The 20,732-nt window shown below is 36.0% G+C and overlaps 1 protein-coding gene and 1 long non-coding RNA gene across 4 annotated transcripts in view; both read left to right on the plus strand.

Moving 5' to 3' along the window:
* The window catches only part of LOC141514197 (uncharacterized), a 28,879-nt gene extending 16,101 nt beyond the window's left edge, over nt 1-12,778 (plus strand). Inside the window, exons 3-4 of the long non-coding RNA XR_012475967.1 lie at nt 109-145; nt 1,244-12,778. This is a non-coding gene — a long non-coding RNA (uncharacterized LOC141514197). The remainder of the gene's footprint in view (nt 1-108; nt 146-1,243) is intronic.
* SMURF2 (SMAD specific E3 ubiquitin protein ligase 2) overlaps nt 1-20,732 on the plus strand; it is a 164,202-nt gene that overhangs the window by 58,470 nt on the left and 85,000 nt on the right. For all 3 annotated transcript variants that reach the window (XM_074224773.1, XM_074224770.1, XM_074224771.1), the window contains one exon: nt 20,595-20,728. In XM_074224773.1, the coding sequence (XP_074080874.1) occupies nt 20,595-20,728 (134 nt within the window). The remainder of the gene's footprint in view (nt 1-20,594; nt 20,729-20,732) is intronic.

Genomic DNA, 20,732 nt, shown 5'->3' on the forward strand with positions numbered 1-20,732 from the left:
AAAGTTTCTGAGTCTCTCTTGGCAGATAGACTCCCAGGTATTTTATATTGTCTGAGGTTACTTTGAATGAGGTTTTTCTTTCTATCTCTAACTGCTATATCTTGCTAGGTTTGTCCTTAATTATTGAAGAAGACCATGACATCAGGTAAGTGATGCCATGACCATCACATGAATTAGATTTGAGGGAGGGAGGTACTGTGCTAAGTCACCAGCCTTACTTTCTACTCTGGAGCCATCTGAGTCCAGTGACCAGATATCGATAGGACAACTGGAGATAGTCCATGCATGGACAGTGTGATACTGACTGGTGGAGAATATTTTCTTAGTATTAATTGTTAGACCAGAATTAGCACAAACAGCAAAGAACTGATCTATACTTTGTTGCATTTCAGGCTTCAGAGGCTGCATTGAATGTTCAATCATCTATTTAAAAGAGTCACATATCGGTTATCCTTCCTTTAGTCTTAGCTTGTAGCCTTTTTTAAGTTAAATATCTTGCCATCTGACCTTGATGCCATTTTTGATCCCTTTGAAGGTATTTAACTATTTTGCAGGAAAATATTCTAAACAAAGCATGGGAGCTAGCACAAAGCCCTACTTTACTCCACTGGTGACTGAGAAAACCTGAGAACATTGTCTATTATCTAGGACCTATATAAGTATGCCATCATGAAAGTTCAGGGCTGAATGAACTTCTCCAGACAACCAAATTTTGCTGTGATCTTCCATAAGTCCTCACACCTGACAGTATCAAAGGCCTTAATTTCATTGATGAAAATTTTCTATAGATCTATGTTCTGCTCCTGGGTATTTCTCCAGGGACTGTTGGGCAGCAAATACAATATTGACTTGTATTTGACCCTTTCTGAAACTCTCAATTAGATAACCACATTCTAGGTAAAGGATCAGCCTCTTAAACAGGGATTCTGGCAAGATTCTTGCCAGACTGAGAGACAGACAGACAGAGAGACACCCCTCCTTCTTCCTCCTCCCTTCCTCAGTGTTTTTCACGGGAGAACCTTTTCTTTTATATTTCCATTTCCTATATAGAAATGGACAATGGAGGCATCATTGAACTCCTGGGGATAATCTCCTCTTGCCTTATAACCTGGAAAATTCCAGTCAGCTGTATGTATGAACAGTGGATCCCCTGCTTTGTAAATCTCAGTTGTAGAATTTGCATTAGTACCTTTGCCACATGAAGGAGCCTAATGACATTCAAAAATTTCTTCCTCTTCCTCAGTTGGAAATTTATCTAGAGAAGAATTGACTTAAACCTGAGACATATAGACATTGGCTTTTGTGTCTACTGATGATATGTATGGAATACTATGGAAGAATTTAACCCCTCCACGATCAGGTACATATCCGTCCGCACTGAGCTGAGATGTACTATTGGTCTTTGACCCATAAATAGCCTTCAGAGCATCATTAAAATGTTTCAGTATAGAATTTTCACTGAATCCTGTATCTTTCTAAGCTCTGTTTGCACTTTTGATGGAATTAAATACCATTTTCTTAGGGATGGAAGAAGTATTCTGGTAAACCCTTATGAAATTGTCTTTTTTTTTTTTTTTTGATTAGTAGCTTCTGGATTTCCTCATCATTTTTGTGAAGCCAATCTTGTTCTGGCCCAGATAAGTAAATGGAATGCTATACATCAAATCTTGTCTATTCCTTTTTCTACTCCTCTGTCACCAACCATATGTTGACTCTATTTTCTCTCCAAGTTAGCAACAAGCTGTGGAAGTTCTCCAATCTGTATTCTGGTATTTGTCTTGCCCTGAGGCTACTGCTTTTTTGAATTGAATTGAATTTTTATTGAATTGAATATTTAGCTTGGAGAGGGTTAGTTTGATCAGTGCAGTATTCTGAACTGAATTGCCTCATCATTTTCATTTCTAATCTGTCTTCTTACATTGTCTATTAAATGTCACTGTTTGCTATGAGGAAGTATCTATGGAGTTTTGCAGAGTTTAAGTAAATAAGACAATATGGTGATGAGATACACAAGTCTACAATAGTTTCTAACTCCTTTTCTCCCAAGCACTTCTTGCCATTTCTGATAGTCTGTGCCTCTGGCATAAAAGTCACCAGAATTATAAACTTGTCCTCTTTTGGCACATTGATGATCTTAGTCTCCATGTCTTCATAAAATTTTACTTTTAACTTCATCAGAATTTGTCTTGGTGGGAGCATATGCACTGATGGTGGTAGTGTTAGTGCCTTCCTGCAAGTGACAATCATTTGTCACAAGCCTGTCGTTCACTCTATTGGAAGGCATACAAGTTTGTTGACTTGATTAGTTTTGATTTCAAAACCTATGTCAACTTCATGGCACTCCCCATCACTATGATTTCTCCAGAAAAACATATATCTAACTCTGATTTTGGCAAACTGTTTTTCATTTGCCAGCCTTGGCTGCTATGTTGCTACAATACCTTTTGAGTTAACTTGCAAGAAGAGCTGCTTATCTTTTGGGTCTACTGAATTTTATGTTGTCTTCTTAGTTCCAGATTCACATCACCAGCTGCTTCCCCTTGGGCATTTCAAACTCTTTAAATTTTGAAACAGAATTCATGATCTTTCCAACATGCCTATTTTTGTCTGGGGTATCATAATCTTTTCAGTCATTTAGGTGTTTTTTTGGTTTTTTTTTTTTAGGTTTTTGAAAGGCAATGGGGTTAAGTGGCTTGCCCAGGTCCACATAGCTAGGTAATTATTAAGCGTTTGAGGTTGGATTTGAACTCAGGTACTCCTGACTCCAGGGCTGGTATCCACTGTGCCACCCAGCCACCCACCAGTCATTTAGTTTTAAAGCCTCTGAATTATTCATATCCAGACTATGAGAGACCATCTCTAGTTTATTCACTAATTTAGTTTAGGCTAACTTAACCTATTCTAGGCTTACTAGAACATAATGATTCCAAACCATTCTGGGAGTTGAGAATTTATGTATTTAGACAAACTATCTCTTGTCTATTTTCTAGACTTTGAAACCAGACAGTGGCTTTAGAGCCACATACTCATGGCTTTGCCCCCATATGCAGCTTTCTGACAGGTCCTGCAATTGAGGGCTATACCAGTCTAAATCATCAGCCTTGAACCCAAAATGTTATAATTATCTGTCTTCAGCAGTGGAACTCCTTTTCATTATTCCTGGAATTAGTTTCCATTTCTATATCCTCCTAATCTTTCTATCCCTATGGTAGTAAATCACTGGCTACTAGAAAGCAATCCCAAATACATAACCACCACCTTCATTCCCATCCTTCTGAATCCTAACCTTCTCCAAAGTCTGCTTGAGATTTGTCCTCCTTTATTAAGTCTTGCTTTCATTTCAATTCTCTCTCTCCTTCCACTCACTGGAGACTTAACTTTTTGTCACTGACTGAGACTTAGTTCCCTCATGACGAGTATGGTTTTTCTTCTTTACTTTTTGCAACATTGGCTACACTTTGACAAATATTCTACTCCTTTCCCCTCTTTGCTTTCTACTGGTCAAGGTGGTAGAGTAAAAATAATCTTGGCCCCATTTTCATTTCCATTGTCACCGTTTACTGTCAACATTGAGCAAATTCTCCTTATTTGAGATTCATTTAATCCATATTTAACACTCATTCCAGATTCTGGTAGCTGTTATCTACTGAGTCCTCCAGGATATGATCCCTCCTTTTTCAGTAAGTTCAGAGCTCACTGCCTGTTTTTCCTTTATGTGCTAACTTCTCTCATTCTAAGGAACTTCATCACAGGTATTGATGTACCCTCAAATACCTAATTTCCCAATTCTTCAATCTACTCAACTCTTAAGACCTAATTCTTCACTATCTCATTAGGGTTAGTCATACTCTTGATCTTACCACATTTACAAGTATTCTTATTACAGTTGAATTACTGAATTTCCCTTATGATCATAACTTTTAACTTATTTTCTTTATCTGTGCCTCACTCCAAAACTTCTTCATCTTCATTGTTAACTCTGATCCTAAACATATCATTATATAACTTTACAACAATTTAACTGCAGTACTGTTTTATATCATCATCTGTGATGTGGCTGCACTCTCTTCCTTTTTTGTTTCTACCCTTTGGTGAACAACTCTACTCTGTTTTTAATTTTGACTCTCCTGTTCCTTGATTTATTGCCAATCACACATTGACCAAATCCTAACCTTGGATTACTTCCACCATTGCTTCCTTTGCTTCTATTCATGTACTTTTTTTTTTTAGGTTTTTGCAAGGCAAATGGGGTTAAGTAGCTTGCCCAAGGCCACATAGGTAATTATTAAGTGTCTGAGACCAGATTTGAACCCAGTTACTCGTGACTCCAGGGCCAGTGCTTTATCCACTACACCACCTAGCCACCCCTATTCATGTACTTTTAAAAAAAATTTTTTTTTAAATTTTTTTTTAAGGGGCAATGGGGTTAAATAACTCTCCCAAGGTCACACAGCTAGGCAATTATTAAGTGTCTGAGACCAATTTGAACTCAGGTCCTCCTGATTCCAGGGCTGGTACTCTGGCCACTGCGCTACCTAGCTGCCCCTCATGTGCTTCTTAATGGAATTAATGAAACTTTATTGATTTGACTAATCTTAACTGAGCTCTCACCTAAAGCAAGGCAGTCCTGGTCTTCCTCTCTATTTGATTCCCTTTTCCTCTCACCACAGCAACTATTTTCAAATTTGTCTTACTGTCCATAAGCCTCTCACTTGTACTTCATTTCCCTTCTCTCTCTACTGAGAGATACTATCTCATATTTCACTGAAAAATTAGTTGCCTTACAAGAGGTCTTTCTTTTCATATGAGATTCCTCTGACATCATCTCATCCATCCCTCCCCTTTTGCTTCATTTTCTTAGGGTGAGGTGGTTTTACTCTCATTCCCATCTCCTCTTGTCTTCTCTCATCTTCAATTTCTACCTATCTATGGGATACATAGTGACTCACCCAAAGTCTCTCCCCATTTTTAAAAGTAAAAAACTCTTTCATGTCCAACAGCTATCTATTACCCTATATCTCTTCTTAGCTAAAATTCTTGAAAAAGCCGTCTGCATTGATGCTTCTGTTTCCTTTCTTACTCTCAGACTGTATTCTGGATTCTAACCTAATTATTCATCTGAAACTGCTCTATTCAAAAGAACCAGTGATCTCTTAATTATCAAATCTAGTAACCTCTTCTTGATTCTCATACTTCTTGATTAATCTGTAACATTGACTACATTGTCTCTCCTGCCTTGATATTCTTTTTTTTTTTTTTTAAGGTTTTTTTTGCAAGGCAAATGGGGTTAAGTGGCTTGCCCAAGGCCACACAGCTAGGTAATTAAGTGTCCGAGAGCGGATTTGAACCCAGGTACTCCTGACTCCAGGGCCCGTGCTTTATCCACTATGCCACCTAGCTGCCCCCTGCCTTGATATTCTTGACTCTGCTTTCTCTTGGTTCTCCTACTTGATTGACTGTTTCTTTTTGTTCTTTTTTGCTGAATCTTCATCCATGTCAAACTTAATAATTTTGAGTATCCCACCCAAGATTCCATCTTGAGTCTTTTTCATTCTCTGTATTCTTAATAATTTTATATTCTATCTACAACAATCACTTCAGAAACAAGCCAGTGCTTCAATTATGAATATGTTTGTTGTCACTGAGAAGGCAGGCAGCTAAGGTGAGTAGAGGATAGACTTGGAGTTAGATCTGAGTTCAATTTCTTCCCAATACTAATGGGGATGACCTATATCACAGAATTGTTGAGAGGATCAAATTAAGTAGCATGTAAAATATTTTTTGTCATGTAAATACTAATCATCATTATTATCACTTTAGATTTGACTTTCTACTTTAAGTACTGGTACTGGAGCTATGCTATTCTGGAAACTACTTAAAGATTGATCAGTGTTGCTAACCAATTCAGTTTGAAAATCTGCCTGGTAGAAGAACTGTGTTTGTGTGTGTGTGTGTGTGTGTGTGTGTGTGTGTGTGTGTGTGTGTGTTCTTAGTTCTCAAAGAAGACTATGACATCAGCGTGGTGATGCCATGACAAGCACATGACTCCTGTCCTCTTGACTACAGTGCTGTATCCCTGCACCACCTAGCTGCCCTAGAAGAATAGCAATATAAAGCAAAGGATATGTTTTGAGATCATAAAGACTTAATATTGTATTGAGAAGAAATGAAAGGTTTTTGTTTATAGACTATTTTTAATGGCTCTTGATGATTTCATGATGACTTGCAATTGATGCACATGCTCATAGATTTTGGTTTTCAACAGCCAGAAATTTGTACTGTAAGAATTGAAACATTAGTAGTATCTTGAATATGTGATGATACAACTGATGAGGTACAGTTATAAAATACCTGGTGAATGAGGGAGTTACTTTGGTATAGTGTTCAGTGTTCAAATGGAGATGTAAACATTGGGAATTGATTTCTCCTAAATGTCAAATCCTTGTGGTAGTTTACAAACAATTTTATGTTGAGAACTTGCATGTTGCACTTAGAAGCGAAGGGTTTAGCTCACTGCACAAAAATTGTTGAGCACGTGATCATGCTAATTCTAAATCACTTCAGAAACAAGCCAGTGCTTCAATTATGAACATACTTGTTGTCACTGAGAAGAAATATATATATATATATATTTACTTTTTGTTTAATATTTATTCTCCTTTTGTACAAATGTTTTTTATACTTTAATGAAATATTCTTGTTTAAGAGTGAACAAAATACCCCTCTCCCCAAAAAATATAGACTCACTTGAGTGATAAAGTAAAGGGGAGAGAAAAAAATTAAAATAAAAATAAAAAAAAAAGTAATAATTGTAGGTATGGCCAGGTGGCGCAGTAGAAGGAGTACCAGCCCTGGAGCCAGGAGCACCCGAGCCCAAATCCAGTCCCGAACACCCAACAATCACCCAGCTGTGTGACATGCAAGCCACCCCAACCCCACTGCCCTGCAAAAACCAAAAAAAGAAAAAAAAGACCCAAAATAAAATAAAATAGTAATAATAGTAGGGACGGCCAGGTGGCGGACAGAGCACTGGCCCTTGAGCCAGGAGCACCCGGGTCCAAATCCGGCCTCAGACATCCAACAATCACCCTGCTATGCAGCCCCAGGCAGGCCACCCAGCCCCATTTGTCCTGCGCCCCCTCCCAAAATAATAATAATAAAAAATGTGCTTCAGTCTGTGCTCTAACACCACCAACTCTGTTGCAGGTGGATCACATTCTTTATGATAAGTCCATCACAAAAGTTACTTCCATATTTTTCTACCATTGCCATTGCTGATCACAGGTCCCTCCTTTCGTATTTCTCCACTACCATGTACTATATTTTCTCTCTCCTTTCACTCTGACTCTGCTGTAGGGTAGCTGAGTGGCGCAGCAGACAGATCCCTGGTCCTGGGGCCAAGAGGCCCTGAGCCCCCATACCACCCCTTAGGCCCAGCATCCACCTGGCTCTATGGTCCCGGACAGGCCATCCAATCCCAGCCCTTTGCTAAAAGTAAAAAAGAAAATGTGTTAAATCTGACCACTCTCCCCCATGGTCTATCCTCTCCTCTGTCATTCACATCCCCACCTCTTCCCCCTGTCCCCCTTCTCTCCTTTTTACTCAAGATGTCTGTACCCCATTGAGTATGTATGCTATTTCCTCTCCTAGCCACCTCTGATGAGAGCGAAGTTTCCCTCATACCCCCCTTGCCTTCCCCCTTCCATTATCATTGCAGTAGCTCATTGTAATAAAGAAAAATCTTATTATATGAAATATCTTAGCCTATTCCCCCTTTTCCTTTCTCCCATTTATATTTCCTTTTTTTTCCATTGACTCCATTTTTACACCATATTTTATCTTCAAATTCAGCTTTCTCCTGTGCTTCATCTATAAAAACTCCTTCTACCTGCTCTGTTAATTGAGAAGGTTCATATGAGTATTAACAGTGTCATTTTCCTATACAGGAATACATGTGGTTCATCATCATTAAGTCCCTCATATTTTCCTATTCTCCTCCACTCTCTATGCTTCACCTGAGTCCTGTTATTTGAAGATCAAACCTTCTGTTCAGCTCTGGCCATTCCAACAGGAACATTTGAATTTCCCCTGGTTCATTGAAAGTCCATCTTTTTTTCTGGAAGAGGACATTCATTTTTGCTGTGTAGTTAATTCTCGGTTGCATTCCAAGCTCTTTTGCCTTCTGGTATATTATGTTCCAAGCCCTACGAGCTTCCAATGTAGTTGTTGCTAAGTCCTGTGTGATCCTGTCTGCTGCTCCACAATATTTGAATTGGGTCCTTCTGGCTGCTTGTAATATTTTCTCTTTGACTTGGGAGTTCTAGAACTTGGCTATAATATTCCTAGGGGTTGGTTTTTTGGGATCTCTTTCTTGGGGGGGATCGGTGGATTCTTTCCATTTCTATTTTTGCCCTCTGCTTCTAGGATAGCAGGGCAATTTTCCTGTAGTAATTCTTTGAAAATGATGTCATGGCTCTTTTCCTGATCATGACTTTCGGGTATTCCAACAATTTTTAAATGATCTTTCCTAAGTCTGTTTTCTATATCACTTTTTTTTTCCATGAGATATTTCACATTTTCTTCTAATTTTTCATTCTCTTGGTTTTGAAATATTGAGTCCTGGTTTCTCGTAAAATCAGCAATCTCCCTGAGTTCTATTCTTTGTCTGAAGGATTTGTTTTCCTCGGAGAACTTTCTTATCTCCTTTTCCATCTGGCCACTTCTGTTTTTTAAAGCATTCTTCTCCTCAATAACTTTTTGTACTATTTTATCTATTTGACCTATGCTGGTTTTTAACATTCTTCAGCATTTTTTTGGACTTCCTTGACTAAGCTGTTGACTCATTTTCATGTTTTTCCTGCATCTCTCTCATTTCTTTTCCCAGTTTTTCTTCTATCTCATTTGATTTCTTTCTCATTTGATTTTCAGCATCTTTTTTGAGCTCTGTCATAGCCTGAGTCCAATTTCTGTTTTCCTTGGAGTCTTTAGATGCAGGAGCTTTTGCTTCCTCATCTTCAGACTGAGTGTTTTGATCCTTCTAGGCTTTACAGGCAAAATATTTCTCAATGGTATTCCTCTTTTTTCTCTGCTTACTCATTTTCCCAGCCTGAGCCTGGTTTTGGGGTGCTTCCTGAGCTTTTGGGAAACTCCCACAAGGGTCTCAGTGTATGAGGCTCAGTCCTCCCTCCTGGTCTGTGAATGACCATATGTGGCCCCCCCCTCTGCTGTGGGGCTGAGGTGGGGGGGGGGGGCTAGACTGCGATCAGGATCTGAGTGTGGTTAGAGGCCCAGAGTCCTGTTCCAGGGGCAGAGGATAGAGCTCGGCAGTCTCTCTCCACTCCCCTCCCTAGGCTCAGCACTCAAGCCTGGGGGCTCCCACTTACCAGCTTCTGCTTCCTGTTTCTGGATCTGGACTGCTGTGGCCATGCTGCTTGCTGTGTGCCCTGAGGGCTGGGCTTCACTGGGCTTTACCTGTTTTCTGTGGCAGAGGTACCCCAGTTCCCCCAAAATGTGACTGGTGCTCCCCGGGGTGTAGGTCATGAAACTTCCCCCACTGCTGTGAGCCTTGGCTCCCAGTGCCCTGGCCTGCTTCTTGGAGGCATGAAGGAGGCTTAAGTTCTTTCACTCTTGTGGGCCGCTCCTCCGACCTGGGGAGCAGAGCCTTTCTGCTCTTTTCCAGGTTACCTTGAGTAGGAGAATTGCCTTACTGGGTCCTTCTGTGGGTTTTGTCTCTCAAAATTTAGAGTCCTTAGTTTATCAGTTTTATGAGAGAACGCCTAAGAGATGATCCTCTCTTGTTGCCATCTTGGCTCTGCCCCTCCTGAGAAGAAATATATTTGCATAATTGTCCATTTTCAACACATTGAAAGGGGTTTTGGAAATGTTAACTATTTTTCTACAGAGAGAGAGAGAGAGAGAGAGAGAGAGAGAGAGAGTAAAATTAATGTGTTCTGAAGAAATTTAAAAATGGGGGCGGCTAGGTGGTGTAGTGAATAAAGCACCGGCCCTGGAGTCAGGAGTACCTGAGTTCAAATTCGGTCTCAGGCATTTAATAATTACCTGTGTGGCCTTGGGCAAGCCACTTAACCCTGTTTGCCTTGCAAAAAACCTTAAAAAAATTTATAAATGAAAATATATTACAATAATAATTGAGATGAGCATGACCATAATCCAAGAGGCTTTTGTTTTGGTTTTTTGGGGGGGAGGAAGGAGATCTAAACTGCTTAAATGTGGGAGAATAAATTAGAGCCAGGACAAAAGAGATCTTGGAAGTTATCAGAAATTAATATTCATAACTCTAAACTAATGAGGAAGAGAATCTGAAAGAAATCAATGAATATTTTCTAAATGTAAAATGTTAAACTTAAAATAAGTGGATAATCTAAATTAGTTTTACAAAAATAGAAATCAGGTTAATATGGATTCAAAAGAAAACTTATAGATTATATAATTTAATATTGGAAAAAAAAAACCTTTGATCAAATGCAGCATTCATTTGGCTGTATCATCTCAGGAAATTGCTCTTTTTAACTATGCAGTCTGATTTCTGACCTAATCAGTCAACTGAAATGATTCTAAAGTTACCTATCTCTTAATTACCAAATCTTGTGACTTTTTTCCTCAGTCCTCATCTTTCTTGACTTCTCTGTAGCTTTTTACACTGTCGATCACCCTCTTCTCCTTGATGTTTTCTTCTTTCCAGATTTTATGTGATACCACTCTCTCCTGATTTTTGTCTGTATCTGGCTGTATCTTCTCAGTCTCCTTTGTTGGATCTCCATCCAGGTAATGCATAACTAATCCTGGGTATCTCCCAGTGCTTTATCTTGGGTCTTCTTTTCTTTTTCTCCTCTTCTATTACACTTAATGATATAATCAGCACCCATGGGTTCAATGATCATTTCAGTGGTATTGATTCTCAGATCTTATCCTGCTCTAATCTCTCTGTTGACCTTTAGTGTTATATCTTCACTTGCTTATTGAACATCTCAGCTGGAGGTCCAGTAGACATTTTAAGCTCAACATGTCCAAAACTGAACTATTCCTAAACTTATCTATTACTGTTGAAGGTACTATTATCCTTTTAATTCCTCCTAGCTTGAAATCAAGGTGCCATTCTTGACCTCTCATTCCCTTCCTCCCCCATATCCAATTTCTTACCAAATTCTATTGATTTTGCCCTCCTAACTTCTCTTGAATACCTTCCGTTTTCTTCTTTGACATGGACACCTCCATGATACAAGACCTCTTTACCTCACTCCTGAACTTTTGTCCTGCTGGTGGTCTTCCTGCCTCAAGTCTGTTCCCTGTTCCAGGTCATCCTCCATGTAGTTGTCAAATTGATCTTTCTAAGGAGCAGGACTGGCCTTTTTATCCCAGTCGACAGTAAACTTCAGTGGCTCCCTATCACCTTCAGCATCAAATGTAAAATTTTCTGTGCTTCAGAGACCTTCATTATCTGTACCTTTGTATCTCACCACCCTTCAAGTTACCCAGGGATTGGTCTCCTTGTCATTCCTCCCACAAGATTTTCCTGCTCTGAGCATTTTCACTGTCCTTTGTACATGGAATGGTCTCCCTCAAAAGCTCCACCTACTAGCTTCCCTGAAGTTTTAGCTGAAATTCCTCCTACCAGAAGCCTTTTTTGCTTCCTCTTAATTCTAATGACTTCTTTTTGTTAATTTCCAATTTATTCTGTTTGTAGTTTTTTTTTTTGATATATAGTTATTTTCTTATTGTTTCTCCCATTAGATTGAACTCCTACAGTTTTGGTACTTTTTACCTATCTTTGTATCACCAACCCTTAGCACAATGCTAGCATATATTATAGTATAGTACAGTATTTATTATTTTAAAATAAAATTATTTTCTTCATGTTTTGCTTTTTATGTTGTAGAAGTGTTGGATAAAAAGTAGAAAAGTGATCAGCATTAAAATCTGTAATTGAAGTTCTGTTCCATTACTCTGCTCTTCTCTCTCACTCGTGACCACTCCTTCCTGCCCTCCCATATTCTTTTCCTGGCCCTTTTTTTTTTTTAAGGTTTTTGCAAGGCAAATGGGGTTAAGTGGCTTGCCCAAGGCCACACAGCTAGGTAATTATTAAGTGTCTGAGTCTGGATTTGAACCCAGGTACTCCTGAATCCAGGGCTGGTGCTGCGCCACCTAGCCGCTCCGCCTGGCCCTTTCTTTTACCTTTTTCTGACTGTTTTACCTCTTAGTTTAGTGCATACTAGGCTCTTAGTGTATGTGTGTTTGTCTATATTTTTGTTCAGTTTTCCTTTTTCTGATTTGCAAAGTGAGTGAAGTTAGTATGTGCTTTCCTCCTCCACACTCTTTACCTTTATTTGTAGATTTTTCTTGCATACTTTATTTATTTGAAATAGTAAACTTATCCCTTTTTCATGTTTTTGTTTATCCTTCCTTTTGTTTCCTCGTTTAACATAAACAAAATAGAAAAAAATCCCCAAATTATATTTACTCCCATTGTTTTATTTCTTGTGATCTTTGAAGAAATTGCTATTTTGAAGGGATAACTTGTCTCTTTTCTGTCAGTAAGTATTTATTCAGTTTGCTTTATTTATTTGTGTATTTATTCTGTAGCCATCTCAGCTTGTGTGACTAATGCATGGAGGATTGCTCCCAGAATAAGGAAGATCTGATTTCTGGATCTTGTCTCAGACACTTAGTAGTTCTGTGACATTAAAATCTACTTTCATTTCCACATTGATAAAATAGGGATTGTGAGCATTTAACAAGCGTGTGTGTGTGTGTGTGTGTGTGTGTGTATATATATATATATATACATATATGTGTGTGTATATATATATATACACATATATGTGTGTGTGTGTATATATATATATATATATATATATATATACATATATATATATTTTGGGAACCTGGTTTTTTTTTTTGTTTTTTAAGTATTTTCCTCCCAATTAAATGTAAATATAATTTTAAACTTTTTTTAAAAATTTTGAGTTCCAAATTTTCTCCCTCTCTTTCTCTTCCCTGAACCAGTAAGCAATCTGATATGGGTTATACATGTGCAATCATGTAAAAGATATTTCTCCATTAGTCTTTTTGTGGAAGGAAACTTGAACCAAAAAAATACAGAAAGAAAGTGAAAAATAGTAGGCTTTGGCCTGCATTCAGACATTAGTTCTTTCTCATGAGGCAGATAGCGTCTTTCATCATGATTCCTTTGGAGATTGTCTTGGATTATTATTTTGTTGACAATAGCCAAGTCATTCACATTTATTTGTTGGACTAACTTCCTGTTAATTTGTATAATCTTGGTTCTGGCCATTTCAACACAAGCATATATCATAAGTTATTCATTCATTCCTAATTCTTTGCCACCACTTAGCCAACCCGGAAAGAGCTGCTAAAAATACTTTTGTACAAATAACTTCTTTTTACTTCTTTTTTTAAAAATCTCTTTTAGATACAGATCTAGCTAAGAATATGCATGGTTTTATAGCCCTTTAGGCATAGTTACAAATTGCTCTCTAGAATTGTATTAATTCACAACTCTATCAACAATGCATTAGTGTCTCAGTTTTCCCACATCCCCTCCTGCATTTATCACCTTCCTTAAAACAATTTTTTCATTTGACTATACATTATATATGTGTGTGTGTGTGTGTGTGTGTGTGTGTGTGTGTATAAAATGTATATAAACTTGGTTTCTTCACCTGAAAACTGTGCCTGTTCATGTCCTTTGACCATTTATCAATTGTGGAAAGACTTATTTTCTCATAAATTTGACTCATTTCTCTCTAAATTTGAGAAGTGAGACCTTGATCAGAAATTTTTATAGCAAGTAATTCTGATAAAGACCCCATTTCTCAAATATTGATACATATATGTTTTGTAAAGAATTTTCTGTCAACTTTAAAAACCTATGTTAGAGTTAGTTATTAGGTATCATTTCTATTTCATTATTTCTACTCAACCCTGGTCTAGAGGCTACTTAAAGGTCCTGTATTTTGTTAGATTCATCTCCCCCTCTTTGCTCCCTCCACTTCCCAGAATCCTGGAAAGGGTCTTTAAGGGCTTTGGGTACAAGCACTGAGTCACAAAGATGTTTAATCACCCAGCTAGTAAGTGTGTCAGATCTTCTTAATTTCAACTTTGCTTTGTCCTTCTCTAGCTTAAAATTATAATGATGTTGTTGCCAGCACAGATGGAATATTTTAAGCTTTGTAGTGTGTTTTACAGGCATTATCTTTTGAACCTCATTACAACTATTTAACAAAGATGCTAAAAGTGGTGTAATCATTGTTTTACAGATGAAGAAACAGATCTAGAGAGGTTGTGATTTTAATGTTGGTCATATAAGACTAATAATTATCAGTGGTTTAGCAATTCAAAACTCAAGTCTTCTTGACCCTGAGGTCCAATACTTTTTTATCTGTTAGATCATAATTCCTCTTGAGTATATGCTTGGGACTCCTGTTAGCAACAAAATACCCAAGAGTCTGACTCTGTATGGCAATTATTCTGTTTCTGCTTTTCAAGCTATAAAGGAGTTTTTTAAAAAGTTGTTTTGGGGAAGATGCTTGTTATATTTCTTGTAGAAATTCACTGAAATTTGAAAGAAGTTGTTCATTATAATTTAGTTCTCTCTTAAAAGTACATGTGAACTCTAATATCTAAATCTCTTAGGTTTTAAAAAATTTGGGTTTCTAGAAGATATTTCTGTATGATTATGTATAATTTTATCTTGATTTTCATAAAGCTTTATTAAGCAGTTATTACTTTCCTTCCTTTTTCCATATGTATTGTTGAGAAAAAATATTTTTCAAGACAAGGGTGTCCAACTTTTTAGCACTTCTAGACCATATCCCCCAACAAAAACTTGTCAAGGGCCACATAAGAGCCAAAAGGTTGGACATCCCCTGCTCTAGTAGGGTTTCATTATTTACTGAATAATTTAAGGTCATTAGATTTCAGCATTTAGAAAAAAATTCAAATTCTTGAATTAGTTATAATTTCTTAAAATTTACTTTTTTTTTTTTTTTGGTTTTTGCAAGGGAGTGGGGTTAAGTGACTTGCCCAAGCTCACACAGCTAGGTAATAAGTGTCTGAGTTTGAATTTGAACTCAGGTCCTCCTGACTCCGGGGTTGATTCACTGTACCACTTAGCTGCCCCCTTAAATTTACTTTTCATAAAACTCTACTTGATTCCTACTCCAACCCCATCTTCATTATGTCCTGGAGTCCTTCACATTCCTTTTGTGTGTTGTGTTTTCCTCTTATATAGCAAGCACTTAATCTATATATTTAGAGCAACTAGGTGGTGAAGTGGAGACTTCTCTTTGTTTTTGTTTTTGTTTTTGTTTTTGCTAGGCAATGGGGTTAAGTGAGTTGCCCAAGGTCAACACAGCTAGGTAATCATTAAGTGTCTGAGATTGGTTTTGAACTCAGGACTGGTGTTCTATCCACTGTACCAACTAGCTTCCCAGAAACTTATCTTCTTAAGTTCAAATGTCCCTTCAGATCCTTACTAGTTGTATGACCTGAGGCAAATAACTTACTTGACCTTGTTTGCCTCTTGAGGTTTCTCATCTGTAAAATTAGCTTGGGAAGAAAATGGCAAACCATTCTAGTATCCTTGACCAAAAAACCCCCAAGATACAGTAATGAAGGGTCATACATGACTGAAAATGATTGAACAATAATAAATGTATAATATATGTTGTATTGTTAATATGATGGGTAAAAGAGTCTTTGAAGAGCAAGGATTAAATAATTTGTCTTTTTATTTTTGTGTGGCAATTAGTGCCAGGCCTGGTACCAGTAAAATTCATTTTCCTGAGTTCAAATCTGGCCTTAGACCCTGAGCAAGTAAGTCACTTAATCCTGTTGTTCTCAGTTTCCTCATATGTAAAATGAACTGGAGAAGGAAATGACAGGAAAACTCCCAGCTGGGGTCATGAAGAGTCAGACATGATTAAAATCACTGCCCCAAAACAATTTAGTTGTGTATGACTAGTAAACAAACCTTACAATATAGACAATTTGATGAGTGAAATAATTATATTTCTTTGGTAATTAAAAAAAAGTTGATTTATTTTATTACCTTTGTAATTCCTGGAGAGAATATAAGCTAGGTTAAACATTTTGTGATGTTAGAGTTTCTTTACTCAGGTACATATTGAATAGTATTTAAAAATAATTATAGTTCATTTTGGATTAACCTAAGAGACCATCTAATCTATTATCCTTATTTTATTGATTAGAAAACTGAGTCTCAGGGTGCTTAAGTGACTTTTACTCAAGGTCCCATAGACTTGACAATAAGCTTCCAGTCTCAAAAAAAAGGAGCTAACTAAAAATGGTATAAATTACAGAAACATCTTTGTAGGAGTTTTATATAACATGGTCTGATGGATTTTGTAGATAGTAATTAAAGCTAGTTTTTTTAGGTGATAATTACATTTGTGCTGTTAGCCTAATTTGTTAGTTGGTTCAGTGGTTAGAGTAAGGGACCTGAAGGAAGATCTAAATTCCAATTTGGCCTCAGGCTGTGTTACTAGCTGTGCTACTAGTCTCTTAAATTCTGTATGTCTTATTCTGTTGGTGAAGGAAATGAGAAACCATCCCAGTGTCTTTGCCAAAACACGTCCGTGGACAGTATTAAAATGATATGGCACAAAGAATCAGGCATGATTAAATGACTAAAGAAAGCCTAATTTGTTGTTATATTTATTAGAAGATAATTCTAAATTTTTTTTCAAAAATAGAATAATTATAATTCAGACCCATCTGACAGATAAATTAGTGGTTATCTAATATTTGTTGAGAGTTTAGTATACTTTAATATTTTTTAGTTTTTCTGCTTGAATTGTTGCTTTAGATTTTATAGGAAGCTGGTTAAGTCTAAATGAAATTTTAATAGTTTCCCTTATTAGTTGTTTCAGCTAATTTTTTAGTTGTCTTTGAGATTTTCCAACATCATATAATTTGCTAAAACAAAATTAACAGACATGAGCACTATTTCTGTATATATATAGACTAAAAGAAGATTGTACATGAAACTGAATGTAAATTTCATTTTTTTCAAAAATAGTTTATATTAAAATTTAATGTTTTAGTTGTGATACAGAGTTAAGTGATTTACCCAGGGTCACAAAGCTAATATCTGAGGTCAAATTTGAAATCAGTTTGTCCTGATTTGAGGTTCAATGCGCTATTCATTGAGCCACCTAGTTGACCATTAAATTTAACATGGCAGTTATAAGAGATATATATATATATGTATGTATTTAGTATCACTACCAACACCTCCTCTTCCATCAGTTAATAATTCCCCCAGGATTCCTAACACATATGAGTTCTCTATTTTGTTCATTCTGAGTTTGCTTTGATGTTTGGAGTCTGAACCTTTATCTTTGGCCTGTCTTTTTTTTAATCCAGTAGTGAGTACATTACCTTTTGTCAAGCTTGTTTCAGAAAAATTTGTATGGCAGGCTACTGAGATATAAAAGGGCAATTCAGCAATTCATTTCAAATAATTTTTGATCTAATATTACCAGAGTCTTAATTTCAGGCGTTTTTATAACATAATATCACTTTCATCTAATAAATTTATTGTAATAATAACTTTATGATAGCAAAGAAATTTATTAAAATGACATTTTAGAAACAATAATAAAACATTCTCCCTATGTACATGGGATGTACTTTTCACAAATGAACACAGCATCAATGAGAAGAGTGGACACACACATAGAACACATGGGTGCTAGTCATACAAATAAGAGAATTTGTGTCGCCATGGTAACTTGGATTTCTCTCAGTTAAGTCTTTGATGCCTCTCTCCTCCTCCCTCCCCTCCCCTCATGCTAGTAGTAGCTAGCAGCCTTAAGATCAGATGTGAAACAAAGATGCCCACTGTCACCAATATTATTCAGTTTTGTATTTGAAATACCAGCACCAGCAATAAGAGAAGAAAAACAAATAGAAGGAATCAGAATAGTAAATGAGATTATAAAACCACCTTTTTTTTGTAAATGAAAAGATTATATATTAGGAAAATTCCAAAGACTCAACTAAAAAATTAGTTGAAACAACTAATCATTTTAGCAAAATAGCTGGATATAAAGTAAATAGAAATATTTAATAATCAGCTTTCCTATATATTAAATAATCAGCTTTCCTATATATCACAAAGAAAACCCTGCAAAAAAGAGATAGTAAGAGAAACTCCATTTAAAATAACTTTAGACAGTATAGAATACCTAGGAATACATTTGTCAAAACAAACTCAGGAATTATATGAACTAAGTTAATGACAGTTTAACTAAATTAATTTATATATTCAATGTTTTTCCTATTGTATTACCAAAATTATTTTACTGAATTAGGAAGAAATGTAAAAAAAATATTTGGAAGAACAAAAAGTCAAGAACATCAAAGTAAGTTGGGAAAGAGAAGTAAAGAAAGGAGGTTTAGCAGTACCACATTTTAAACTGTATTATGAAATGTTAGTTATCAAAAACTATCTGGTATTATCTGAGAAATAGAAAGGTAAATCAGTGGAACAGATATCCATCTATATAGATATAGATACAAAAAATTTATAGTTGCTAATACAGTAATCTTGTATTTATTTGACAAATGTAAATATTTATTTTGGGATAAGAATTCATTATTTGGTAAAAATGGTTGGAAAATGAGAACAGTCCCATGGAAATTGAACATAGACTATATGTAATACAATTTACTAAGGTTAGCTCAAAATTGACATGATCTGAATATAAAGAAAGCTATTACAAAAAATTTATAGAACAAGGGATATATAACTGTCAGACTTACAGACAGGGAACAATTTACGAATAAATGAGAGGGAGCAGTGTGAGGTGTAAAATGAATAATCTTGAATACATTATAAAGTTTTTGCACTATTAAATCATATCCAAGATCAGAAGAAAGGAGAAAAATGGGGATAAATTTTATAGACAGTTTCGTAGATAAAAGTCTCCTATCTCAGATGTGTAGCTTTGTAAGAATGCAAGTCTTTCCCCAATTAATAAATGACCAAAGGATATGAACAAGCAGTTTTCCAATGAAGAAATCAAAATGATTTATAGTCATATAAAAATTCTCTAAACCATTGATAAGAGAAATGCGAATTAAAACTAAGAGCTTTTTTATTTTTGATTTCTGTACACAGATTCACTATTGTGAAATCTCTTCTTCTCATCACTCTCTTCTTTGCCCATACTCACACAGAGATATTGAAGAACGTAATGTCTAAGGGTCCCAAAATGCTATGTTTAATATGTATTTTTAAGTGGCCATTGGCTATGTTGCTAACTTGTTTGATGTATTTCCATAATGCTAAAGAAATTAATAAAGTTGATTATATAACTTAACCATGTGATAAACTGTAGACTTCCCAGAAACTCATTTTAGAAGTATTTTAAAATGATTTTTAAACTTTTAAATGAACTTTTAGTTTTAAAAATAGAATAGCAAATGTGAAGTTACTTTATGATCATTGCGTAATTATGTTATTTACATATACTAAGATCAGGAAGCCAGAAGAAGAGAGAGAGAGAGAGAGAGAGAGAGAGAGAGAGAGAGAGAGAGAGAGAGAGAGACAGAGAGAGAGAGAGACAGAGAGACAGAGACAGAGAGATAAATTAAGCATATTTTCTTTGTTGAATGAAATTGGTCAGATCTTTTCAGTTTACAGAAAGAACTCTTCCTGGATGATTTTATCATGTTTTGTTTTTTGAAGTAAAACTTTAAAGGTCAAGGTTGTTGGACCAAAAATTTGACTTCTTAAAGTCATTGATATATTTAAAGGATACTTTTGTCATTATTGTTATCTTAAAGTTTGTACTTATTTTAGCCATGTTAATATTCATCTATGGCATAGCCTTTTTTAAAAAAATATATGTAGGTTTATGCACAGATATGTGCAGTAACGCTTTTCCCTGCTCTGCTTGTCTGCAGGCAGTGAAGTGAAATCTGCAAGAGTCCTGTTCTCTCAAGGCCTGCATACAGGAAAGAAGCAGGGATAAAGCGTTACATGAGCATGTACATTCCAGTTCTACGGCAATTTTTAACATTTCAGGTAGGTCAGATTTTTGGTCTGTCAACCTTGACAACATTTCTTGAAGTCAATTAATATAATAGAATGTGACTGTTAAAATTTTTAATTGTATAACAAATTGGAATATATTCAATATGCAATCACATTTTCTATGTCTTTAAGGAGTAGTAATAGTTTTAAATCTCCAAGTATTTCTTAGGCATTTGTTGATGAAATAAACTTTTTTCCACTATCAGAAATCATTATGCAGCTTAAATGGTGTCAGAAGTAGGTCAACTCAGGTCATATTGGAATTTTTTAAAAAGTTTATGAAATGCTCAAGCAAAATTTTAATATATTTAGCCACGTGACTTGATTAAATCAAAGTATAGAAAATGGCCTATGTATAGGTCTGCTTACATTACAATGTTTTGTTTATGTTGATGAAGTTTCCAGGATATTTTTTTATTGCTTCTTATTTGAAATGAAGTTTGCGACTTTCAGATATAAAAAGAGATTCTAAGAAAATCTTATTTTGCAGGTATATTGGAAAGTCTGATTCTGTAACAATCAGTGTGTGGAATCACAAGAAGATCCATAAAAAACAAGGTGCTGGATTTCTTGGTTGTGTTCGACTTCTTTCCAATGCCATCAACCGTCTTAAAGATACTGGTTGTAA

The sequence above is a fragment of the Macrotis lagotis genome, chromosome 2, assembly GCF_037893015.1.
Source record: "Macrotis lagotis isolate mMagLag1 chromosome 2, bilby.v1.9.chrom.fasta, whole genome shotgun sequence".
Taxonomy (NCBI): Eukaryota; Metazoa; Chordata; class Mammalia; order Peramelemorphia; family Peramelidae; genus Macrotis; species Macrotis lagotis.